Source organism: Pseudoliparis swirei, chromosome 8 (assembly GCF_029220125.1).
Source record: "Pseudoliparis swirei isolate HS2019 ecotype Mariana Trench chromosome 8, NWPU_hadal_v1, whole genome shotgun sequence".
Taxonomy (NCBI): Eukaryota; Metazoa; Chordata; class Actinopteri; order Perciformes; family Liparidae; genus Pseudoliparis; species Pseudoliparis swirei.
The window spans coordinates 20,265,561-20,292,980 of NC_079395.1; the positions used below are offsets into that span (position 1 = coordinate 20,265,561).

A 27,420-nucleotide genomic window follows, 5' to 3' on the forward strand; every position below is an offset into this window, starting at 1 on the left:
GAGATACTTTGAACGCATCTCTTGTGGAAACGGGGCAATCACAACTTCAGAGTCCGTCATGTGATGCCATGGGCAGAGAAAGACTTTTCTCCATAGTTTTGGACTCCTGTAAATGAGCGGATATTTGTTTTGGGGAGGTGAAGGGGGGAATGTGGCTTGATTTGTCCTGCAGTGGGTTAACGCTTTGTTCCCTGGCTCCGCTATCGTCCATGTCCATGTCGATGGCGAGACTCCCAAATGACTCAAATTGCTATGAATGAAGGGACTGTTGGCACCTTGCATTGAGTCGCTGCCATCAGTGTGAAAAGAGTGAATGATGACATGTAGTGTGAAAGTGCTTTGGCTAGAACAGTGCTATACAATTTCAATTCCATTTACCATTTGACATAAATCTTCTTCCCATTACGGACACTTGAATAGCCCCATTCAAATTATAATTTTTTAAGTTGTAAAAGTTGTCAAAAGTACAAATATAGCCGATCAAGGACTGGAAGGCGGCATTGGAAGACATTCTAGTGTGCTTGTTTTATGAATGCATGAATCCGGGTTCATCCAAATTGTATACTTAAGAAGTTACTTTTTTTTGTTGCTGAATGTGTCACATAAGCAACTTTTGTCAATAATTAATGGAGTCGTAGATCTAAATAATAGAAAAACCACATAGCAGAATTAGACTGTTCTCTCTGACGTTGCCTTTCCAGGTAGTACTCATGTCAGCATCATCAACTGTCTCCTTGCAACCATAATTCCTGGGTCTTCAAGTGGAAGAGGGCGGAGACTCTTATTACCACGCGTCTTTCCACCGGGTTTCTTTTCGAGAAGTGCCGTGTGTATCACGGCCCGAACAAAACCCCTCCGCCCAGGGATCCTCAGCAGCAACTCTCGCCCCTCATCTTGGACCTCAGGGAACATTTAGAGAAGTGCAACACGACAGAACAGGCATCCCTTTGTCATCCCCTACGCGGGGCCTCTGACCCGCTCTCCCTGACCAGTCAGCTGCAGCAGAGAGAAAGTCCACTTTATACATTTTCCCATCCAACCTTTTGTATTTTTCTCATATTTTCTTTATCTTAATTTCAGTCAGGTGACTTTCTTTTAACAGTGGAATTTAAGCTTTTCAAAATATATAAACGTGTGTTCTAACAAAAACGTATCTGAACCTTGAAATTAAGTGACTTTACTTCAGTTCAGTGCAGATTGATTTGAATCAGCAGAGATGGGTTTACAGACGTTAAGCATTGTTTTTTCTACTGGCCACCAGGGGGCGACTCCTCTGGTTGTATAGAAGTCTATGAGAAAATGACTTTACTTCACTCTTGATTTATTCCCTCAGTAAACATTGTAAACATGAGTTTATGGTCTCAATCTCTAGTTTCAAGTCTTCTTCAATACATCATCAGTAAATTATGGTCCATTTAGAGTCAAATAGACCATAAAGCAGGGTATATGCTTTAGGGTGGGGCTAAAACATAATTGACAGGTCGCTGCCATGGAGTTCTCCGTGTTTTCGTATGAGAACTTGAACCATTTTACAGTTAAGTTCATGAAAGTTAATTGAAACATGTTGGACAACTAAAAATGTGTTTTTCAGCGTGCGATTTCATTTCAGGTTGCAAACATTTTTTAAAAGATGGCAAAAGACTGTGGTTTACAAAACGACAACGGTCACGTCTACTTCTTATGTGCTGTCTCTGCTTCTACAGAGGTGGTGACTGGGATTGTCCATGTAGGCTAAAACATGTCGAAAACCTTAGTATGGAACTAATATGGCACTATTTCTGGAGAAACAATTTGGTAAAAAATACTGCACGCAAACAGTGGACACTACACCGTCATAAAGATCCTACACATCCTATGCTAATATTCATAACACACCAGGGTTGACAGCCATCTTATATCAATAACGCTGTAATTGAAATATTGTTCTTTTCGAGATTTTTTTTAATCAGAGAACAAATTAGTGTTTGGTCACAGTTGCCACCGGTTACCATAGTTATGCATCTCCAACCGGCTCTCTCAGGAAGTGATGTGGTCTTCAGAGTTCAGTGTGTCCAAAAGGTTACATATTACTGTGGCAGCTGTCTCCAATTTGGCCTCGGCTGCTGGCTGGTTGTTAATCAGTGAGCTGCTCTGACTGATTGGCAATATTGGCAGCAGAGCTGGAGGTTGAGAGGAAGGTGAGCAGAGGCGCAGTCTTGCGGTCTGCTCTGTGTTGTGTGAGTGGCAAATAAAGTATGTTATCTAACGGAACCTCGTTGGTGTCTGGTAATCCTTGGAGCTTTTGGGGGAAACCCACGGGTAACGGCGCGAGAGTTGTTACAATTACATACTAAGAGTAATAATATAATGCAACAGTCAAACTGATCTGTTAATTAATGCACAATTACACACGACTAATCAGGGAGAAAGAATATACTATTTTTTTTGTATATTGGGCTATACAAATAAACTGAATTGAATTGAATTGAATATGCATTCAATTCAATTCAGTTTATTTTGTGTAGCCCATTATCACAAATTACAAATTTGCCTCAAAGGGCTTTACAATCTGTACACATACGACATCCCTGTCCGAAGGACCTCACATCGGATCAGGAAAGACTCCCAAAAAACGGAAACAAAAATGTCACAGGTACATGTTCATAACACTGTAAAAAAGGAATGGGCGGTGCATGCTTTAAATATTTTTGGGGCCGATATGTTTTCTCCCTTCGGTACAATTTAACTTCCAATCAGTATAATTAGTATTAATAGTAGAATCATCGGGCAGTTAATCTATTGCTTATTATAAGCATAATTTGATTCCCTTTTTCCAAATTCCAGTCTACTCCGAAGACAAATGGCTGACTTCCAAGTTTGTTGTTTCGTCCAATTCCAGATGAGGGAGTGATGCTTCACCCCACGTCCTTATAAAGATAAATCCCTGACAATACCTCTGGACCCATTTATGGTACTTTGTCATCTCACCTCGTCATGAGTAGAGACCTACACGGAGGTTTTGACGTCAAGAAGTTGGCTCTCTAAAAATAATACTAATTATTATTATAATAATAATAAAAGCAGAGTATACAAAGTGCTCTACAGAGAATCATTTCAAAACATATGGAATGGTAAAATACAAATACAAAATAAAGAACAACAGACAAACTAAATTAGGGGAACTAAAGAACAGCATAAAAGGAAGACATAATTTAAAAGCAATTCTATAAAAATGGGTTTTAAGAAGTGGTTTAAAAGAAGTCAAGAAGAAATAAATAGTGGCGTTTTCTTCAAGCTGCTTTCATTAGCTGCTCAACACGTGAAGGGTTATCCTAAATCTGTGATTCTATGTTCATGAGGAGAGGGGAGGGGTGAGGTGGAGGCCGAGAGGCCGCAAGTATGACACAGGGAACACACACACACACACACAGAGACGGGGGAGGAGGAGGGAGTAGTGAACTAACTATCTAATCTGCCTGTCTGAGAGAAAGAAAAAAAATGGGGGGAGAAAATCAAGTCTGCTGCGCTGTGGAGTGCCAGAGGAGGGGGAGTCGGTAATTACACAGGGAGAGAGGAGGGGAGATAGAGAGAGAGATGTCGGGCAGTTCAAAACGGGGCAAGAGACAGAAACGGACAGACGAGGAGAGAAGACAAGAGAGACAGAAAAAGGAAAGGGGAGAAGGAACATAGAGGACAGCGAGAAGCTGAGAAGGTCGTCCCCTGAATATTTCTTGTGCCTCTGGATCTGCTGGACGGGTGCCATCAACTTGCATGTGCGTCCTCCCAGAGCTGGAGACCACTTGCCCCTGTGCACGTGTTGGCATCTGCAGTTGACGGGCTCTGCGGTTTTTTTTCATGTAAGGCGAAGTCGAAGGATGGGAGCCCATCGCCTCTCTCTCTCGCTCTTCCTCCTCCTCCTCTCTTCTCCCGTGCATGCCCAGTGGTGGGGTTTATTCTGGGCCAACCCTGAAACCAGCACCAGCTCTGCTGCACCACCCTCCATTCCTCCTTCCATCCCTTCTTCATCCATCACCTCCCTGGGCCCTGCCGACACCCCAGGGGCGACCGAGTGGGTGGTGACGGTGAGGGATGAGGGGGTGACCAATATGGCTCTGGAGGGGTCGCCGATGACCCCGACACCCAGCCCAGTGGCGTCAATCCTCGGCCGCAGCACTGCAGACCCTGGACCCCTGCATCCGGAGGGGGGCGCCAGGGCCCAATACAAAGCACTGAAACACTGGAAGAGTGGTGAGTGTTACTGGGGGGGGGAGGGGGGGAGGCTGCAAGCCATCATAACTTGAGCTAGAAAGGACCGATTAAATCAGAAAGCCTCAGGTGTAATCTACACAGTATTTCGTTATTTAAAGAAACAGGAAAATGAGTCCGTAGTTTGTGTAGTATAAATGTTTTCCTATCTTGTTCATCATCTCCCAGGTTGGGAACGGACTGATTTAGACTCTTCTATAACAATACAATCACACATCCCGTCCAATAAAGGGCCAGTTCGCAGATGAAGAAAAAACAACATCAAAAATATCCTTTAACCTGCATCAATACATTGTTTTTGTCCACTTGGAGGCGGCAGAAACAAGTAAACCCAACATAGTTGAACTTTATAATCGTGTTTACTGTTGACTCATAACACAACAAAGCAACAACTGCCAAATATAAATATTCCATATTCACTCGTCTTTTAGGTTCCATGCTGAGTAGTGAGGGAAAAGTGGCCCTCTATGAAGACCCTCCATGGGTTTTGCCACAACAACTAACACACCTTTAAAGTACACTTTAGTGATTTGATCCATTGTATATGTGAAACGACATGACGAGGATTAGGTTCAGGAGGAGGGAGTTAGTGCGGGAAAAATGTGACGCGGAGCGACTCGGAGATCACATGACCGGTTTGATTTGTGGACATGAATGCAAAGGATACAGTTTGTCTTATCGGTAGTCTGCTTCGAGAACGAGTCTACTGATGAACGCAGTGACGAATCGATCTGGTAATCAGTAAAATCCCCGGAAACATATTGAAATACCTGTTTTTACAAGATGTTTGTGTGACATTTTTTTCCTATGTAAATGAAGTTGAAGCATGTACTCTGCTAGTGACTTTTTCTTTGCTCCGTCCCGATGCGCGCAAACCGGTGTCGGGAGCTCCGCGGCGCACGAGACGGCGGGCAGAGGACTGTTAACGCTACACGTAGAGACAGAAATGACATGCTTCTGCTGTAATGTGACGCTATAGAGAAAGTGACAGGGGGGCGGGCCAATTTTTTTTATGTCATGCGATCTACCAATATTACGCCGCGATCGACTGGTAGGTCGCCGCGATCGACGTATTGAGCACCCCTGAGCTACATTCATAGAATATTGATATATTCTAAACAAGGTTGTCTATTTACACATCCATATTTACAATACGTGTCATGTGGAGTTGTGTTTGTCGACAGCTGATGAATGTGTGTCAATTATTACTCTGCTTTGAGCTCCGGACTGGTCTCCACCAAGCATCCAATTTCTTTGCTGTTTTAATTTGCTGTGATTAAGATTGGTGTGATTAAGCTACTTTTTAATATTATAAATGAAAAATGTTTTATATCAATTTCTGAGGTATTTATTAACAAAGCTGAAAGAATACATATGACCTATTTGAACTTTTACCCCAACTAAAGCTTTTCTACAGGTGACTTTACTGCTTTAAAGCATTGTCGATTTCTTTTGACAAAATGAGAACATTTTTAATCATGAGGTAGACCTCAAACAAGACCCGATTATTGAGATATTTGGAGTTACCACTTCTCGTAAAATGCCCGGCTTTGGTGTGTTTGTTTGTTACGTGAGCATATTTGGTTTGCACATCTTTTGAGTGCCCCACCAGTTTGCAACAATAAATCCACTAAATGTGCACAGCTTCACTTCACTAGGGGTGTGATTGGCGCGCCTTGAACCCAAAAATTACAAAACGCTGTCACACAGACACACTCCTTCAACCCTCTAATCAGATACGCTTCCAGTTGGTCGGGCCGACCAATTAGAGACCCCCAAATGTTTGCCTGTCTGTTCTCGTCAGGGCTTTGTGCGCGTTCGCGTGGGCGAGATGTGTGTTTGATGTGTGCCCAATGCATACACATGCATTTCTATCTGTGCTTGTGTGTGTGTTGTCCCCACGCAACTCCTCCTAATTAAGGTCCTCACAGGGATGTGATTTCAAGTATATATATATATATATATATTAGTGCTGTGAAAAATAACGCTTTAACTCAGTTAATTCAATTACATGTATAACTAGTTGTTGTTTTTTAACGCATTTAACTCATGCGCAGAATGAGCTTCCAATCCGTCTGTTGTTGGTCGTCGGGACGAAAAAAAAGTCACTTGCAAAATGAGCTTCCAATACACCACTTCAATCTGAACTATGTCCGCTCTCATGCAGACGCTCGTGCTGTTCACCTTCCGCAGGTTCACCTACGGAAACCTTGTTACGACTTTTACTTCCTGTTAGATCAGGGGTCTCAACACGTCGATCGCGACCTGCCAGTCGATCGCGGCGTAGTGTTGGTAGATCGCATGACATTAAAAAGATTGGCCCGCCCCCTGACATGTTCTCTATAGCACGTCTTTGTTCTTTTATTAAACTAAACGTCTGTTGTTGATCATATCTCCACAGCAGCATGTCATTTCTGTCTCTTCGCGTTGCGTTAACACTTATCGATCTCCGTCTCGCGCGCCACAGAGCTCCGTGCGCGCGCATCGGGACCGAGCAAAAAAAAAGTCACTTGTCAATCTGTCCACCTGTCCGTGTCCGGGTCGGTGAGGTTTCAGCTTTGCAGCGGTGTCCCCGCCGTCCCTTTCATCACGGCCCAGTTCATGAAGAAAACCCACACAGTCAGTTTGCCTCAGCAGCTGCTAGAGGAAGACTAGAGGCCTTTAGATTGTGTCATGGTGGAGTTAATGGTTGACAAACAAGAGAAAAATTTTCTGTTTAACCCTCCTGTTACCTTAACATTTCCTAACATATTTTACCCTCGGGGTCAATTTGACCCCAGCAATTAAAACCTCCAGAAAATTATTAGAATTTGATATTTCTTATATGTTTGACACAGTGAAAAACAGCCTGGGGTCAAATTGACCCCAAAGAACACCGACATTAAACATTGAATGGGGTCAAATTGACCCGAGAGGTAACAGGAGGGTTAAACATTCTGTTTAGGATGAAGATGTATTAATGTTCCATATGGAAGAAAACTGCTAAATAACTGCTGAGTTGCAGCACCATTGTATAGAAGAATGTATAAATGTATATATCCGTCTTTTGTCATAAATCTCTATGTTCTCACAAAATATACCGAGAATATCGGTAATATGTGATTAATCATGATTAATCCACAAAAACCTGTGATTAACCCGATTTAAAAATGTAATCGTTTCACAGCCCTAATATATATATATATATATATATGTGTGTGCGTGCGTGCGTGTGTGTGTGTGTGTGTGTGTGTGTGTGTGTGTGTGTGTGTGTGTGTGTGTGTGTGTGTAGCATGAGTGATCCTGGCTGGAATGCTGAAGGTGAGAGTCAGTCGCCACAGGAGATGGACTCCTCGGTGAGGGGAATCAGGGGAATGTGAAGCCATCTCTTCACTTACACGCTGAATACTCCTAATTGCCGGCCATTGTGTTCGTGTGCACTTCTGTTTTCGGAAGAATTATTTTCATGCGGGGGCAGAGCAGCGAGGCGTGGGCCCGAGTCTGGATCAAATCAAGTCAAATAAAGCTGTGTCAAGATGATTCCCCTCTCTGTCTCGTGGATTGAACAACACACAGGTAGCAGACAGAAAGGAGACGGTTCTGTGCATCTGGGGCGTACGGTTCCCTCGCGGGCGTCTGTTTGGGTCAAGACATGAAAGACGAAGAAAAAAGATACTTATCTGTTACTATCCTTCATTATTTGTTTATTATTTGTTTCCATTCACATTTTGCTACGTTTGTCTCTGTGTGCGTCAGAGCGTGGCTCAGGAGGTCACCTGGACCTGACAGAGTTGATTGGCGTCCCCCTCCCTCCCTCCGTCTCCTTCGCCTCCGGATACGAGGGCCTGCCGGCCTACAACTTCGGGCCCGATGCCAACATCGGCCGCCTCACGAAGACCTTCGTGCCGGGGTCTTTCTACCGGGACTTTGCCATCATCGTCACGGTAATGCTAAAGACTTGAACCTTTTTTGGTATGGAAGCCCTAAAAATCAGTACAATATAATATAACAAGTAATACTTCATCGAATACTTAGTTATATTTGATAGCCTGCTGCATTTAGAGCCATGGTAACCCTTTAAAAAAAATTAAACAGGGACAACACAAACGGTGTTTCAAAAATCAAAAGTACAGAAGCCCTAAATGGACATGGTTCAGGCAACTTCTTTTTTATTGTTATTGCGAGATCACAAGCTTTGTTATGTCGAGATGATGAGATCAATGTGGTAAATAGGTTCAGCCGACAGAGATGGACTTGGTGAAGATACACGTGTGACTAATTTCTAGTGTTGTTACGAGATGTGCCGACGCTTCGAAGCGTGTGTCGAGTAATGGAGGGGGCATTTCCTCGAAGCGCGTATCGAGGCTTGCTTCATTTAGGGGAGGAGCCAAAAATGATGACGTCCGAAGCCTCGCTGCACGACTGTACCACGTGACTGCTTCGGGAAGTGGTTCAGATATTGCCGGGAGGTTTTACAGCAATATAAACCCCTCAGGCTCCATTCAACATGTGGGTTGTTGGTTGAGAGTTTGGAGAGTTTAGAGAGAGAGATAGTTTGGAGAGTTAGGAGAGTGAGGAGAGAAGGATAGGTGATAATTCAATTCAATTCAGTTTATTTGTATAGCCCAATTTCACAAATTACAAATTTGTCTCGGAGTGCTTTACAATCTGTACACATAGACATCCCTGCCCCAAAACCTCACATCGGATCAGGAAAAACTCCCAAATAACCCTTCAGGGGGAAAAAAAGGGAAGAAACCTTCAGGAGAGCAACAGAGGAGGATCCCTCTCCAGGATGGACAGGTGCAATAGATGTAATGTGTACAGAAGGACAGATTTAGAGTTAAAATACATTCAATGAATGTGACAGAGTGTATGAATAGTTCATAGTAGGCATATTCCACGATGGAGACCTCCACGATCCATCAGGCAGATGGCGGTAGAGAGGTGGAGTGGGCGGAGTCTCAACAGTGGGCGGAGTCTCAACAGGACAGTGGCGTCGTCGGTAGCAGGAATTCCACGACCCAGGCCTCGATGATCCATCAGGCAGATAGGATCTATGCCGTCTCATAGGGTCCGATGAGCCCATGAGACGTGAAGTCAAAAGGACTCTGGGGAGAAAGCAGAGTGAGTAACATGTGATTGAGAGATGAAAATTCATCCCTAAGGAGAGAAAAAAGAGGAGATAGGTGCTCAGTGCATCCTAAATGTCCCCCAGCAGCTATAAGCCTATAGCAGTATATCAAGGGGCTGGACCAGGGCAAACCTGATTCAGCCCTAACTATAAGCTCTGTCAAAGAGGAAGGTCTTAAGTCGACTCTTAAACGAGGTGACTGTGTCTGCCTCCCGGACTGAAGGTGGAAGCTGGTTCCATAAAAGAGGAGCTTGATAACTAAAGGCTCTGGCTCCCATTCTACTTTTTAAAACTCTAGGAACTACAAGTAGTCCCGCATTTAGTGAGCGCAGCTCTCTAGTGGGGCAATATGGTACTACAAGCTCCTTAAGATATGATGGTGCATCACCAATCAAGGCTTTGTAGGTTAAGAGAAGAATTTTAAAAGTGATTCTTGATTTTACTGGTAGCCAGTGCAGAGCAGCTAGTGCAGGAGTGATGTGATCCCTTTTCTTAGTTTTAGTGAGAATACGAGCTGCAGCATTCTGGATCAACTGGAGGGACCTAAGAGACTTATTAGAGCAGCCTGATAATAAGGAGTTGCAGTAATCCAGTCTCGAAGTAACGAACGCGTGAACCAATTTTTCTGCATCTTTTTGAGACAAGATGTGCCTGATTTTTTAAATATTACGTAGATGAAAGAATGCAGTCCTTGAGATTTGCTTTACGTGGGAGTTAAAGGACAAGTCCCGATCAAAGATAACGCCAAGATTCTTTACAGTTGATAAGATGGAACTGTTGAGAAACTGTTATTTCTGAATAAAAATGAATAAAATGTCCCCTGTCCTGTCCGTCACTGTCCAAGTTACACAAGCATATTCAGTCCCCTCTTCCTAGTTCCACACACACACGTTCACTGTCCTCTGCCTGCTTAAGCCCATGCCATTTTCCTAAAGTGACATAATAACATTATTACACAACCTGCCATATCATATGATACTACCATTTTGGGAACATTTACACACACAGAATACATTCAAAACATATGTTATTATGCACATATGTGATAATTTATGTACAGAAATGATTTGGTCATACATTTTTGTAATTCATAGTCATTCCCAACAGCCATAACAGACACAAAAATTCAATGCATCACATTATGTGGTTCAGACAGGCCGGGGTGGGTAATCGGGAGAATCGGGAGAGTTCCCGGTGGGCCGCTTCACTTCTGGGCCGGTCGAGGATTGTATTTGTTGACATTTTTCACGTTAGTCCATCTTCTCTTAAAGTGGGCTAAACACGTTCCGCATTCTGACACCGCAGCCTCTGCATGGGTTGTACCATGCGAGGAAGTTCACCCCTCCCAAATAATAGAGTTGGTTCAGTCCATTATGGAACCAACCAACTCAATTTGGGAGAGGAGCACTTCCTAATCGAGTTGGTTCGGCCCTTCGCTGTCTTTTCCAAAAAGTTTTCTCAGCTCCTGATAATCTGGGCCGGCCCGACCGCAACGATATGCGTCAGGGAGGATGGACGGGAGGAAGAGGGAAGGAGGGGCTGAAAAAGCCAGGTTGAAAAAAAGAAAGGCATTGGAGGAGGATGCTGCCAAATGTGCCAAGCTTACAGATTTATTTTCAAGAGGACAAACACAAGTGGCAACTGGTAAAGAGAGACAAAGGCCTAATGATTAGCAACATAACTATTCGGCTAACGTAGTAGCCTTGATTAATATCATTGTAGGGTTGTCAACCTATTCCCAAGCAAAATATTAAATTGAATTAAAATATTAGCCTTTTTATATCACCCAAAATATGGCGATCCATAGACGTTGCAAATATTATGGAAATATTGATATATACTATTGATATTGATATTGAAGTATGCAGTAATATGACTTAATTTTTCTTTGTAGCTTCGGAGCAGCAGATAAGACAGTCTCCTGCTGAAAATGATGAGCCCGACATTTGCAATGAGGAGGCCATGACTACAGGGACAGGTAGAGAGGATAACAGAGGAAACAATATGAATTAAAGTTATATATTCTAAGAAAGAGCAGTATATGACAGTACTTGATGAACCAATATGCATTGTTTGCTCAGAAGTGGGTGTAGTAAAGGAGTAAATCACCACTATATAATACTCATGCAGAAAAATGATAATGACCATGACGATGACCATGACAATGACCATGACAATGACCATGATGGCCCCCATGAGGTCTCACTCCAACAAATCTGGCCTACTGCCTGATCTGAGTCCGACACCCCTGCTATGCCCTTCTGCCTTTTTTAATGTTATGCATATTTTTTGTTAACTTCTCATCTTAAGTGGATTATTATTGTTGTATTTAACCTTTACATTATTTGTTGGACCATGGTATTAATAAAAGAACTACAGGATAGTAAGAGCTGAACTGTTGCTTCATTTATCCAATTTCCACTACCATAAAAAAAGTGGGCTGGTCTTGAGCCTGAAATTCCCAGGCTGAAAAGTGGCCCCACTCCGGCCCTGGGTTCAGATACAGCTGCCTGTGATTATACACTTGGCCAGTAGGTGGTTTTGTGTGCACCATGAAGCTTCGAGAAATGAACCCTTTCTCGAACCAATTGGCTGAAGTGGTTCAATGCCTCATGAGGCTTCATCTCACCATCACTACTAATTTTCCACCCCCCAGCACCAAGGAATGAAGACACGTAGTGTGACGTTTGGCAAGATACTTTATCTGTAGCTCTGCTCTGCCTGTCACATCCCTCTTTCTCCCTTGCAGCTGATATAGCAAAGAGACAATTAACCTAATTCCCCACATCTGAGGCCATTAGGCCTCTTCCCGGCACCTGTTCCCTGAGCCACTCACCCACACACCTCCACAACTAATCCTAACTACATCCAGCCACCACAGATATATATATTCTGGATTTTATTCAGAAGTATCAAACATTGACCTGTGTTCTATGTGTACAGATTGTAAAGCACTCCGAGACAAATTTGTAATTTGTGAAATTGGGCTATACAAATAAACTGAATTGAATTGAATTGTCCCTTATGAATTACAAATAAAATAGAAAAACGTCATCATTCTTTGACTGCATAAAAGTCCCAGATCTCTATCGTGAAATAGCTACTTGAGGTGCTATAAAAACAGATTATGCTCCATAATTCCTGATAATGTAGCTATTTCATGCATGGTACAAATGTTGGGTTTTACTTTGGAAAACTCTGACTTGATTAAATGATTGTATTCTTTTATGGAGTAAGAGAAGTCTTCGACTCAAATGTATCCACCATTTTTGGGAAGTATTCATTTATTTGATCCAAAAAAAATGTAGTTTCGCTCATAATTCTGTGGGTTTTTCTCATCAATGTATTTGGGACAGAGGTAAGATCTTATGTCACAGCCATATATGTATTATGTATATACCCATGGTAACATGCCACATGTATGTATGTACCCATGGTAACATGCCACATGCATAACGATACCTGTCGGCCAGAGCGGGCGACGTGGAGTCTTGTTTGAAGCTGCTGGCTAAGGATAAGCGGAGATACAGTCAGATTGTAATACACGCCGGTGGTAATGACGCCCGAGCCCGCCGCTCGGAACTCACTAAAATTAATGTGGAATCGGTGTGTGCTTATGCCAAGACGTTGTCGGACACCGTAATTTTCTCTGGCCCTCTCCCAAATTTGCAGACAGACGAATTGTATAGCCGAATGTCGTCTTTCAACCGCTGGCTGTCGAGGTGGTGCCCAGCGAATAATGTGGGCTACGTAGACAACTGGAAGACTTTCTGGGAAAACCTGATCTGATGAGGAGAGGGCATTCATCCCACGTTGGACGGAGCGTCTCATTTCTGCGAATATGACCAAGTTGATCACGGACTTAATCTATGACAACCCAGGGTTCAGATCAGGAACCGGGAGCAGAGTTGTAGTTTAACACCCTTCTCTGCTCTTCCATTCGAGCAGTTACCCACCCTTGACTTTAGAGTAGAGACTGTGTCTGTCCCACGGCCACTTCAATTAAATAAATCAAAAGTAAGCAGAAGAGGAGTCGTACACAATAACCTTATACAAGTTAACACAATTATTTCAGCAGTGCAACAAAATAGGTCTATTAAATGTGGTCTCCTAAATATTCGATCTCTGTCATCTAAAGCTGTGTTACTGAATGATTTAATATCAGATAATCACATTGATTTATGTTGCCTAACTGAAACCTGGCTGAGCCATGAAGAATATGTCTGCCTGAATGAATCGACTCCTCCAAGTCATATTAATACTCACATTCCTCGAGGCACCGGTCGAGGAGGTGGAGTAGCAGCCATCTTTGAATCGAGCCTATTAATTAATCCTCAACCAAAATTACACTACACCTCATTTGAAAGCCTTGTTCTTAGTCTTTCACATCCAACCTGGAAAACACTACAGCCAATTCGATTTGTGATTCTGTACCCGGCACCAGGTCCATATTCAGAGTTTATATCTGAATTCTCAGAATTTATATCAAGTTTGGTTCTTAAAACCGATAAAGTTATTATTGTTGGAGATTTTAATATCCATGTGGATGTTGATAATGATTGCCTTAGTGCTGCATTCATCTCCTTGTTGGACTCGATTGGCTTCTGTCAGAGAGTACAGAAACCCACTCACAGCTTTGGCCACACGCTTGATCTTGTTCTTACTTATGGCGTTGACATTGAGCATTTGAACGTCTTCCCACAGAATCCTCTTCTGTCAGACCACAACCTCATAACTTTTGAATTTATACTACGGAGTGTACTCCGTTAGTCAAAAGTTTCTACACTAGATGTCTAACTGATAGTGCTGTAGCTAAATTTAAAGAAGCGATTCCTTCTGTATTTGATTCGATACCACGTCTCAATATAACAGAGGACTCCTGGTCTAACTTTAGTCCGTCCCAGATTGATCATCTTGTTGACAGTGCCATAGGCTCTCTGAGAATGACACTGGACTCGATAGCCCCTCTGAAGAAGAAGACAGTGAGGAAGAGGAGGTTTGCTCCTTGGTATAACCCTCAGACCCGCAAACTGAAGCAAACGTCATTTAAAGCTTGAACGCATATGGCGTTCAACTAATCTCGAAGAATCCCGCTTAGTTTGGCGAGATAGTCTTAAAACATATAAGAAGGCCCTCCGTAATGCCAGAGCAGCCTATTACTCATCAATAATAGAAAAATAAAAACAACCCCAGGTTTCTCTTCAGCACTGTAGCCAGGCTGACAGAGAGTCACAGCTCTGTGGAGCCGAGCATTCCTATAAACCTTAGTGGTAATGACTTTATGAACTTCTTTAATGAAAAGATTTTAACTATTAGGGACAAGATTAATAATCTCTTGCCCATAACCAGTGCCAATCTGTTCTCAAGTGGAATGGCCTTGGAAACCGCTGTATGCCCTGGTGTATATTTGGAGGATTTTCTCCTATCAACCGTGACCAATTATTTTCAACGGTTTCTACTTGAACACGCCTACCTGTCTCTTGGACCCCATCCCGACGAGGCTGCTTAAAGACGTTTTGCCTTTAATTGGCGGCTCTCTATTAGATATTATCAATGTGTCTCTGCTAACAGGCCACGACACTCCTTCAAGGTGGCTGTTATTAAACCTCTCCTGACGAAGCCCACTGTGCATCCAGAGGTATTGGCTCACTACAGACCGAGCGCTAACCTAGCCTTCCTCTCCAAGATCCTTGAGAAAGTGGTCGCAAATCAGTTGTGCGACTTTCTACATCATAATAGTTTATTTGAGAAATTTCAATCAGGATTTAGAAAACACCACAGCACCGAGACGGCACTGGTGAAAATTACAAATGACCTCTTAATGGCAGCAGATAAAGGACTCCTCTCTGTCCTGGTCTTGTTAGACCTTAGTGCTGCATTCGACACCATTGACCATGACATCCTGTTACAGAGACTGGAGCAGTCGATTGGCATTTCAGGCACGGCACTAATTTGGTTTAAATCCTATTTATCAGATCGATCTCAGTTTGTATTTGTAAACGATGACGCGACCATAACCACCAACGTTAATCACGGAGTTCCACAAGGTTCTGTGCTTGGACCAATTTTATTTACCTTATACATGCTTCCTTTGGGCAATATTATCAGGAAACACTCCATAAACTTTCATTGTTATGCAGATGACACTCAACTATATTTATCGATAAAACCAGAGGAGAGCAACCAACTCTGTAAAATTCAAGCATGTCTTAAAGACATAAAAACATGGATGACCTGCAACTGATGTTAAACTCAGACAAAACCGAAGTAATTTTAATCGGCCCTGAGCACCTCGGAGATCAATTATCTGGTGATGTGGATTCTGTAGACGGCATTGCCCTGGCATCCAACACCACTGTAAAGAATCTTGGCGTTATCTTTGATCGGGACTTGTCCTTTAACTCCCACGTAAAGCAAATCTCAAGGACTGCATTCTTTCATCTACGTAATATTTCAAAATCAGGCACATCTTGTCTCAAAAGATGCAGAAAAATTGGTTCACGTCTTGAGACTGGATTACTGCAACTCCTTATTAGCAGGCTGCTCTAATAAATCTCTTAGGTCCCTCCAGTTGATCCAGAATGCTGCAGCTCGTGTTCTCACTAAAACTAAGAAAAGAGATCACATCACTCCTGCACTAGCTGCTCTGCACTGGCTCCCAGTAAAATCAAGAATCACTTTTAAAATTCTTCTCTTAACCTACAAAGCCTTGATTGGTGATGCTCCATCATATCTTAAGGAGCTTGTCGTACCATATTGCCCCACTAGAGAGCTACGCCACTAAATGGACTACTTGTAGTTCCTAGAGTCTTAAAAAGTAGAATGGGAGCCAGAGCCTTTAGTTATCAAGCTCCTCTTTATGGAACCAGCTTCCAATTTCAGTCCGGGAGGCAGACACAGTCACCTCGTTTAAGAGTAGACTTAAGACCTTCCTCTTTGACAGAGCTTATAGTTAGGGCTGAATCAGGTTTGCCCTGGTCCAGCCTTGATATGCTGCTATAGGCTTATAGCTGCCGGGGGCGTTTTAGGATGCACTGAGTACCTATCTCCTCTTTTTCTCTCCTTAAGGATGAATTTTCATCTCTCAATCACACGTTACTAACTCTGCTTTCTCCCGGAAGTCCTTTTGACTTTACGTCTCATGGGGTCATCGGACCCTATGAGACGGCATAGATCTTATCTGCCTGATGGATCGTCTGGGTCGTGGAATTCCTGCTCATGACTACGCCACTGTCCTGTTGAGACTCCAGCCTCCTCCCCACCGCCATCTGCCTGATGGATCGTGGAGGTCTCCATCGTGGAATATGCCTACTATGAACTATTCATACACTCTGTCATATTCATTGAATGTATTTTAACTCTAAATCTGTCCTTCTGTACACATTACATCTGTTGCATCTGTCCATCCTAGGAGAGGGATCCTCCTCTGTTGCTCTCCTCCAGGTTTCTTCCCTTTTTTTCCCCCTGAAGGGTTATTTGGGAGTTTTTCCTGGTCCGATGTGAGGTTTTGGGGCAGGGATGTCTATGTGTACAGATTGTAAAGCACTCCGAGACAAATTTGTAATTTGTGAAATTGGGCTATACAAATAAACTGAATTGAATTGAATTGAATTGTATCGTTTTGCTCAACTTTAACCCTAAAGATGAACACAAATATTAAGACTACATGAACAAAATAAATGTACAAGTCATTGAAGAAAACAATATAAACAATATAATATATTTATAAAACATAGCAAGCATAATAAATATTACACATTAACAAAAAACTAAACCTCGTGAAAAAGGTCATGTTATTTCAACACCTTGGAGAATTTGGATCATAAAGCAAGAATCCATATCCAGGAATTATATTTAATTTTATTATTTTTATTTCTTTAACTTGTATAATCAGACATTATTAATAACCCTTTAGATCTGTAAATGTATTCTTTGATACCCATTTCAAATGTCCCTGTGTGGATCTCTGTGTTGTGTATTAATGTGTTAATATGCCCCACGGTGTAACTGTAATTTTCATAAACGGAGTGAGAAGCCAAAGCATAAACCCTCTTGTGATATCTTCTGCTCTCGCTCTCGCAGGTGCGTCCGGCCACTCAGAGGGGAGGCGTGCTCTTCGCCATCACAGACGCCAGTCAGAAGGTGGTGGAGCTGGGTCTTGCCCTCACTCCGGTGCGGGGGGGCCTCCAGAGCATCTTACTGTACTACACCGACGGGGAGAAGGCCGCCCACAGCCATAAGGCCGCGGCCTTCAGCGTGCCGGATATGACCGACCAGTGGACACGATTCACGGTGACCATTACGTTACACAAATATTGACCAACCATGGGAGGATGGGAGGACGGGAGGAAGTGAGGATGGGAAGATGGGGGAGGGGAGGACGGGAGAACGGGAGGACGGGAGGAGGGCAGGAGGGCACCGACAGAGACGTTCAGCTCATCCAGACATTAATATTCAATATTTTCATGCTCCACCTCAGTGAAGAAAAAGCCAAATGTATATTTGTATCCTTTTCATTCCCGGTTGAATAGGCATAGGTGTTGAACCTTTGAGGCTCTATTATGTTGCATAGACTAACATATTAATAAGGAAATTATAACTTTAAAAAAAAACTCATATTTATTGACAATCATTAGAAACGCCATGACAACAAGTAACTGTATGTGGCCCCGGCCCTCAGGTGGTGGTGGAGCGTGACGAGGTGCGTCTCTACATAGACTGCGGCGAGGCCGAGAGGACCACTTTCCACCGGAGGCCCGAGAGACTGAACTTCACGCACAACTCGGGCGTCTTCGTGGCAAACGCGGGCAGCACGGGGCTCGAAAAGTTTGTGGTAAGTGAATATTTAACCTAAAACTATCTATATATCTATATATATACATACATCATCTGAATGTCGTCTTTTGAAGGAACAGGAGTTTTATTCTGCGGAAAAAGAGAGGGACAGAATGAGTCCTGGGTCAATATCAGTGTGTGAGGTTGGCCTCTGGATTTTTGTGTGCGCGTGTGTGTGTGTGTGTTGTGCCTCTCATTACCATGCAACAGAGTCTGTCTCCTCATCCTGCCTATACTAAAACAAGTTATGTTCTGAAATACTGACAATTTTACTTTTACTTACAGTATCTTGTTGCATATGGAAAAAAAGCAGAAAACCAAAAAAAGAAACGACAATAGAAAAAATAGAAGCTGCATGTTAATGTTTTCAAATATATTTGGTTGTGGAAGTGCCAACAAGTTCCTGAAAATGAACAGCAATTATTTTATAAAATACGTTTTCGATTGCCTCCACTCGTCAATATAGATTAAATTAGATTAGAAAACTGTATTAATCCCCAGGTTGTAAAATTAAGCATGATTCTAATATTCATGGATAACTTTTTGATCATATTTACAAATAATTTAGTAAATATGAGCAATGCTGGAGCACTGTGAGATCACAAACTTCAATATGGCGACCGACTTTCCGTCTCGAGTGCAACTTCCTGAGTTTCTGGTTTTACTCCATAAAGCGATAGAAGATCAGAGAGAGAAGAGAGAGAGAGAGAGAGAAGGCAAGAAGGGAGGAAAAGCCGGAGATTGTGAAGAAGGAAGGGAGAGAGGAGAGGAGAGAACAGAGAGGAGATGGCGGGAGGATGAGAGGACGGGAGGGGACCGAGTTTCTGGTTTTACTTCATAAAGCGAAAGAAGATAAGAGAGAAGGAGAGAAAAAGAGAGAGAGAGACAGAGAGGAGGCAAGAAGGGAGAAAAGGCCAGAGATGGTGAAGAAGGAAGGAAGGGAGAGGCGAGAGAGGAGAGGGGAGGGTGAAGGGCGAAGGATGGGAGGACAGGAGGATAGGAGGGGACCGAGTTTCTGGTTTTACTCCATAAAGCGATAGAAGATCAGAGAGAGAGAGAGAGAAGGGAGGAAAGGAGAGAGGAGAGAGAGGAGGATGGGAGGATGGAAGGAGGGCACCGAATTTCTGGTTTTACTCCATAAAGCGATAGAAGATCAGAGAGAAAGAAGGGAGGAAAGGCCAGAGATGGTGAAAAAAGAAGGGAGAGAGGAGAGGGGAGGATGGGAGGACAGAAGGAGGGGAGGAGGGGAGGAGGGGAGGGGGGAGTAAGTGGATAGCAGACGAGGAAGTCCCAGATGTCAACAAGGCTTAGTTGTGGTCAGATCAAGGGCTAGACTCAAGGCCTTTGAGTCTGCCACCATGTTAAGGATGAGGCTGTCGTAAGGTTACACCGGGGGAGAAGGGGGCGGAGTCTGTCAGCAGGACTATTCCAAAGACATTAAAGACTCAAAGACTACGACACCTCTCTCTTCACATCTGAATTGCTCTTCGGACGATTTTAAACTCATTTTAAACTGCAATATCTAGGTCTCTCTGGCTGTGTGTGTGTGTGTGTGTCATTGGTGTTGTTGTCTTTTTAAAGCAGCATGTGCTTATGTTGAAAATGTCCCTCTCGATGCTCCCTTACAACTATATCAGCCAGCACTATTACTTATTATTGTGTGTGAATGCTCCTCTGTTGGCAAGTTAGGATCAGAGATACTTTCTTCATGATAATGAAAATTGTTTTTTGTGGATCGCACTGTATTTGTTTGTGGATCGCTACACATTTGTTTGTGGGTTTGAGACTTCTCTGCCATGGCTCGATTCACAAATGCTTTCTTTTCAACATAGATTTATCTGTAGCCAATCAGATGTCACCCTCATTTTGAATCTTTGTGTTTGCATTTGTGAGTCTCTCTGTGTGCATTTGCAATTATTGAAACTGATCTGACCCCATATTCCACTTCCTGTCCATTCCGTTGGTCTTCGTATGAAATATTATAAGTAAACATTCTGCAGAACATTTGTATGTTATATCGTTATATTATAATCATAAATTATAATTACTCTGCATTAATGTGAGAGCAGCATTACTATTATTGTTGAAGCGGGCCGAGTTGAAGGGAGTTTTAACGGCCTTATACATTTTGGGGTCATAGTATAATTCGTGACTGATCGGGTATTTTGTGAGAGTATTATTAACATAAAACTAAATCAGAAGTACCTCAAAATTGTGTTGAGTATACAGTTCAGACGTCAGGCTCTCTGAACATGTGTACAACCTTGTGATATAGACCGTGTTGTCTCCTCCTCTCGTTCTCCCAGGGATCCATTCAGCAGCTGGTGATAAGAGATGATGCCAGAGCAGCTGAGGAGCAGTGTGAAGACGATGATCCTTATGTGAGGAACACACACACACACATACACAAACACACATACACACACAAACTCCTCAATCACTATTTAGGTTCAAAACATCATCCTCTGGTCATATATCAAATATTATACACATCAATCAACAGTGCCCTCTCGTGGTCAAAGGATAGATGCAGAGGAATACTGACGCGTCTACATGACCGACAAGACCATCAGGGAAAAGTAGTTGATGCCATCGGATCTGCATTTTTTAAAAATTCGTATGAAAACTTAAAGGCCTGTTGAAAACTCTTCAGCCCGGACTCCAGCCCACTCGGACCGACACAGGGACCCCCATGATCCACTCAAATGAAGCTTTAATCATCTTTTATCTGGGATAACTGAAACAAACTCAACACCTCAGCGAGCATCTGGACTTTTCACAAATGTCCCTTTCTTCTCTCATTATTTCGATAATTCCTTTGTATAACTGGCAAAACGTAAGTGACTGCATCGTCATTGGTTGAGATCTTTTTCAGTTTGTTGTTGTTGTTGCTCTAAGCTTGTTTGTCATAAATGTTTGTCAAAGGCCTCGGGATACAGCAGTGGAGACGATGCTCTGGACGACAGGGAGGAGGAGATGATGAAGAAAACCCATGAGGGGAAACATGGCACAGCACAGGTGAGCTGGGCCGGATGAAGAGCTGGGAACAAGGGGTGTGTGTTTGTGTGTGTGTGTGTGTGTGTGTGCATCAGCTTGTTTTGTCCTCTGCTGTGTGTGATGCTTTCCCCCACTTCTTATCATCATGATTCCTCCATGTGTGTGTGTGTGTGTGTGTTTCTGCTCTGTTCCGGTACCAACTTGTATTCTCCCTCGGCCAAGGAAGTCAGCCTGACCCCAAACATCCCATAATCAGCATTGACTTTGAAGCTTCAAAGGAAACTGTCTCTCAGAACTTGAATAACTGCAACCAGACAAAATAGTTGAATCCAATTTCCTGGACTAACAATGTCTCACTCCGAGAGGAAGAATAATTTGTGATGTGTTAGGGCTTAAAAAAAAAAGTTAAATAGTCTTCTTGGTTTCCCCGAGGAGGCGGAGGACAGTGTTCCAGTAAGAGCTCCGCCCACTCAGGCTCCGGAGGTGGAGCTTGACGAGTACTCCGGTCACCAGACCCCAACGGAGGCCAACGAAGAAATGCTGATCACAGGTCAGAGTGAACCTTGATGTCTTTCATTGAACCGCTATGATGACACACGAGTTAAATTATGATCAAGAATACGTTGTAAGCAGCCTATAATATGCACATAGCCCCTTTGTGATAGCGGAAGATGAGAATATGTATTAAAGCAGCAGCATTGATGATGTCACACTCTGTCACAGGGACGGAGGAGCCGGGGGAGAAGTCAGGAGACGTGAGTTCAGACGTGGAACCGTCTCACCAAATCCTTCTACTCCCTGTTATTGTTGTTCACGCTGACTGTATTTCATATGCAGGGTCATATCAGACGAGGGTCCAAGGGAGAGCGTGGAGAGCCCGGTCCAAGAGGCCCAACCGGCCCCCCCGGTCACCCAGGATCCGGCCCTCTACCTGGGCATGCTGAGCCCGGTGCAAGGGGGACCGAGGGACCACCGGGATCTCCTGGATCCCCAGGGCCAACAGGGAGAGACGGACAGCAGGTTTGTGTTTGTGTGTGTGTGTTTGTGTTTGTGTGTGTGTGTGTGTTTGTGTGTGTGTTTGTGTTTGTGTATGTGTGTGTGTGTGTTTGTGTTTGTGTATGTGTGTGTGTGTGTTTGTGTGTGTGTGTTGTGTGTGTGTGTGTGTGTTTGTGTTTGTGTGTGTGTGTTTGTGTTTGTGTGTGTGTGTGTGTGTGTGTATGTGTTTGTGTGTGTGTGTGTTTGTGTTTGTGTATGTGTGTGTGTTTGTGTGTGTGTGTGTTTGTGTGTGTGTGTGTGTTTGTGTACGTGTGTGTGTGTGTGTTTGTGTTTGTGTATGTGTGTGTGTGTGTGTGCGCCCAAGGAGATAGAAGCGTGTCTGAGTTCTCATGATTCAGTACTGATGCTAAATATCTCTCTTTCTCTCTCTCTCTCTCCCCTTCTCTCTCTTTCCCTCTCTCTCTCCCCCCTCTCTCCTTCTCTCCTCCCCCCCCCCTGCTCCTTCTCTCTCTCTCTCCCTAGGGAAGCAAGGGTCATGAAGGAGATCCAGTGAGTCATGCGTCTCTTCTTCTGTCTCCTACGCCGTGAATTTACATATTTAAATATCGCGTGCAATAACCCAAATGTGTTTTCCCGCCCAGGGACAGAGGGGATCTCAGGGATTTACAGGTTTGGCTGGAGAAGCAGGAGCTGAAGGAGAGAAGGTAGGCCTCCTAATTTCACCTCCCTTTACCTGCATGTCACCAAACGCACTGACCGACTGTTGCATTCGCTCTCTGCAGGGAGACCCCGGAGTTGGTCTACCAGGTCCTCCTGGCCTCCCTGGGACTCCTGGACCCCCCCGATCCCGCAGTGTGCCCGTGAGTGTCTCAGTAAAGTCCAGCCTGAAGGGTGAAAGAAAAGTAACACACACTGTGTGTGTTGTGTGTGTTACAGTACGGAGAGGATGCCCTGGGCTCTGGCTTTGAAGACCTGGACCTGGAAGCTGATCTCATCAGGGTGAGAGGAACCGCCAGCAGAGGTCAGAGGTCAGAGCTCTTACTTTGTGGACATAATCTAAACAAACCCTCTTTCCACACCAGGGTCACCCTGGCCTACCGGGGCCTCCGGGACCTCCCGGTCCGTCGGGACCCCTGTCATCATCGGACACGGGGGAAGGCCTCTCTCTGGGGCACATCGGACCACCCGGGGCCCCCGGCAGAGACGGGCTCCCAGGCAAACCTGGAATACCAGTAAGTCCCCCCCCCCCCCTTCAGTTTATTTTGTATGGCCCAATATCACAAATTAAGAATTTGCCTCAAAGGGCTTTACAATCTGTAAACATATGACATCTCTGACCTTTGACCTCACATCGGATCAGGAAAATCTCCCCAAAAATGTAAAAAAAACTTTTAGGGGGGAAAAAGTGAAGAAACCTTCAGGAGAGCAACAGAGGAGGATCCCTCTCCAGGATGGACAGAAGAATAGATGTCATGTGACCAGAAGGACAGCGTTACATAAACACATTCAATGAACATGACAGAGTGCATGAATAGTTCGTAGTTAGCATGGACCACGATCCAGACCTCCACAATCCATGAGACAGATGGAGGTAGAGAGGAGGGGTGGGTGGGGGGGGGGGCGCATCAGCAGGGCCATGACAGGAGGCATCAGACACAGCCAGGTCCAATGGACCCTATGAGATGTGAAGTCACAAAGACTCCGGGGAGGAAGTAGAGTTAACGTGTGATGGAGTGATGCAAATTCATCCATAAGTAGAGAGAGAAGAAGAGATAGGTGCTCAGTGTATCCTAAAACATCCCCCAGCAGCCTATAGTATAAGCCGATAGCAGCATATCAAGGAGCTGGACCAGGAGCTGGACTCAGCCCTAACTATAAGCACTATTAAAGGCATTAAATTCCCCCTAATGACTACACACTGGCCCGTTTTAAGAACACTGTTTTAAAACCTACAACAGTGTCTGAATACAACAATTGGTATAACTCCAGCACAGTGTTGGCTGTACACATCTTCATTCTTTCAGTTTTGAGCATCTATTGAATAATAATTAAACAATATAAATACATTTTGATGCCATTGGAGGAGAAGCTGTCCTCTTAAATATGTTCAGATGTGCTATCCTTTCAATTCTGTTACTTACATGCGAATACATTGCTGACTTCCTGTCTGTCCGTCTTTCCTCTCCTCCTCCATCTCCACCTTCCCCTCCAATTAAAATTCACCTTCAGTTTGCTTCTTCAGAAATCCTATTGTAATGATCCATATGTGTGTGTGTGTGTGTGTGTCGTGGCCAATGACCAGAGTCCCTATTTCATTCTCCCTCCACCTCTCCTTCTCTTTCTCCACCCTCTGCTCCACTCACTGTGTTTCAGATGTTTGATGAGGATTGGTTTAGTGGTTCTGGGCCTGATGGTTCAGGTGTGAGCTCGGGGCGCTCCTATGACCTGGGCTCTGGTTTCAGCTCCGGGTTCAGTCCCGAGTCCAGCTTTGCCTCTGGTTCTGGGCTTGACTTTGGGTCTGCTTGGGGTTCGGGCGAGGTATACATTTTCCTGGTTTTGCTTGGTGATACCAGCAAACAATAAAAGGCAGAGCTGCAGTCAAGTACCTGAGTATTGAGGAATATAGTAATATAATAATCTGTATGAATATAATTTGAGATAATCAATCACACCCGTGATGCACACCGACTTCCCCAATACTCAGAATAACGACTGCAGATTATCTCCAAAACCATGTTGTCTTATTTGCTGGCTGGCTGCCACAGTTTTCTATTTAAGCTAACTGCTGTTTGAGTGTGTGTGTGTGTGTGTGTGTGTCACTGCTTTCTTCACCCCTTTATTAATCCCTCCTGTGCTTTTGCACTGTATGAGCTTCATTTACTTCCAGTTCGAATGTCATTTCCAAATTAAACATTTCAGCACGAAGCGTGACTTTTCCCAGAGAATGAACTGAACTCAAACGTGTCTTTTAAGCTCGGCTCGAGCTGTCACTTTGCTTTTTTCTTTTTTCTACGACATTGGTAAAGGAACGAATCTGCCTTTTTTTAAGAAAGAGTTTTTCTTTATTTTTTCTCTTCTTGCATATTGCTATATATTGGCTGTTTCCAAGGTACACTGATGTGCTCAGATTAATACAAAACCACAGATTTGATCACTCAAACTTAATTTATTACGGATACTTTCGCTTCATTTTACAAAATAATATGATAAGAATCAAACTTCGGGATGAGTAGACCACAATACACTGTGGGTCGAGCCAGACCTACGGCTATTAGAGCTATTAGGACATCAAATATTTTATTATTATTCAAATTCAGTGAATTTCCAACCGCATGGTATGTAGCTCTCTTTATGTTTTACATGGTGCAATAAAATATTAAGATAAAGCTGAATATTACAGCTACATGCATTACATAAACCAATAAATTAATTGTTTTCAATATATTTTTGTCAATCGCCTTCGCAACATTTCGCTGTGCGTGTTTCAGCCATGTGTTTGTTTTTCTTAGCACATTTAGCACATTTGAATGCAACATTATCACTCATGAATATGCATGGGGGAATTAGTCAATAGGTTAGTCCAGTGGTTCTCAACTTATTTTCAGTGATGAAATATGTTTACAGCCAAGTACCCGAACTAGTGCAACACATTTTTCTTTGAAAAAAATATGTACTACACAGTGCTGGGCCATCAGTATCTGATTTAGAATAGAATATATAAAATTACGTTTATGAACTGACATTTAATTGAATATTTATGAAATAAATATTTTCACTGATCGTCAGGCATCTTCATCTTTAGCCCCCATGTCATAGTTGGGTCCGAGTTTAGGCTTTTAGTCATAATCTAAATGAGCAATAAGTCAGTGTGCCTTGGAATTGAGTGTTTCACTGAAAAAGCCCCAAGGCCTCTGGTACACCATGTTGTCATTCTGTAATAAAGAATGCACAGAAACATTGTTGTCCTTTGGTCTGATGCTGCTTTGTTAAAGGAATAACGTAATCTTTCCTGCAAAAGGATGAGAAACCCGACGATGACATCATCCTTGCTGACTCCACCTTTGTGTCAAAATTTGTCTAAATAAAATGAGTATATGCATGGCATTGGAGCTGGTCTCAGACGGTGACGCCAATCATTTAACGCCGATTCAGCACTATATAAACGTTTGACTCTTGTGATGAGTTGGACAGACGTCGGGATGGATGATGTCATCACTTCAGGAAACTGTCTCGTCACCGGTGTTCCTTTAGACTGACGGGCTGTCACCTTTTGGAATGGCTGAAGGGTCGATAAACAAGCTAAGCTTAAAACATTTGGTCTATGTCAGCATATTCTTTGTGACTCATCACTTGTTGTCGTCCATCTGCCTCTACTTGTGTCTCTCTGGGTTCTCGTGTCCAGGGTCCAGCAGGAAAAGATGGGGATCCAGGTGTACCTGGAGCTGTGGGAGAGACGGTATGGATTGTTTCCTCCTGGTTCTGGCAGCTCATTGGACGATATCAAGTCACGTAATCGTGGTCATCCCCCTTTTTTCACTGGCTAACACTTCTTTCTTTATTCCTTCTGAATATCTTCAGGGTAACCAAGGGTTATCTGGGCCATCCGGACCAAAGGTAATATAACAATAAGCATGAAATAAGCTTCTCTCTTAATTGTTTAATTCCCTGCACCTGCCCTCAGCCACTCTTGTCTCGTTACTGTCTGATGTCGTACACCTGTTCCCCCCCCTATATATTGTGTCAGTCTTTCCCTTGTCTGGTGTTGGATTGTCGGCTCTGGTTCCTTGTCCTTTTCCCGTCGTCCTGTCCATGTTCCTGATCTTGCCTGCTTCGACCCTGCCCGCCTGTCCGCCTCGTCCTGTCCATGTTCCTGATCCTGCCTGCTTCGACCCTGCCTGCCTGTCTTCCTGCCCCTTTTGGACCTTGTTTATTTTCTAACTGTTTTGCCTCATTAAAGAGCGCCTTTTTGTTATTTACACTTCGTCCAGCCTGTCTCTCTGCGCCTGAGCCTCACCCTGTTACACTCCCCGTGACAGAACAATCGGACCATGATTGGCTCAGCAGAGGACAGTGTGCGATCAGCTCTCCAGACGCAAGAGCAGCGTCTTTTAAGAATTGAGCGGTTAATCTCTGGAAAGTACAAGGAGCTCCACGACCAACAGAGTTGCTTGACCGTACAGCTGAGGGATCTGCAACTCTCAAGCGAGCAGGGTCGGGCCGGCTGTGGTTCCCGG

At 43.7% G+C, this 27,420-nt stretch overlaps 1 protein-coding gene across 2 annotated transcripts in view; it reads left to right on the forward strand.

Moving 5' to 3' along the window:
* The window catches only part of col15a1b (collagen, type XV, alpha 1b), a 68,393-nt gene that overhangs the window by 20,025 nt on the left and 20,948 nt on the right, over window positions 1-27,420 (forward strand). The window contains exons 1-16 of one of the 2 annotated variants that reach the window (XM_056420363.1): window positions 3,676-4,227; window positions 7,981-8,168; window positions 17,441-17,650; window positions 18,039-18,191; window positions 20,500-20,574; window positions 21,119-21,211; window positions 21,626-21,740; window positions 21,914-21,945; window positions 22,028-22,210; window positions 22,709-22,735; window positions 22,828-22,890; window positions 22,969-23,046; window positions 23,123-23,185; window positions 23,269-23,418; window positions 26,589-26,642; window positions 26,765-26,800. In XM_056420363.1, coding sequence (XP_056276338.1) covers window positions 3,855-4,227; window positions 7,981-8,168; window positions 17,441-17,650; window positions 18,039-18,191; window positions 20,500-20,574; window positions 21,119-21,211; window positions 21,626-21,740; window positions 21,914-21,945; window positions 22,028-22,210; window positions 22,709-22,735; window positions 22,828-22,890; window positions 22,969-23,046; window positions 23,123-23,185; window positions 23,269-23,418; window positions 26,589-26,642; window positions 26,765-26,800 — 1,893 coding nt within the window. In that variant the 5' untranslated portion in view covers window positions 3,676-3,854. Of the gene's footprint in view, window positions 1-3,675; window positions 4,228-7,980; window positions 8,169-17,440; window positions 17,651-18,038; window positions 18,192-20,499; window positions 20,575-21,118; window positions 21,212-21,625; window positions 21,741-21,913; window positions 21,946-22,027; window positions 22,211-22,708; window positions 22,736-22,827; window positions 22,891-22,968; window positions 23,047-23,122; window positions 23,186-23,268; window positions 23,419-26,588; window positions 26,643-26,764; window positions 26,801-27,420 lie in introns of those variants that run through there. The other variant, XM_056420364.1, reaches the window with a different exon arrangement.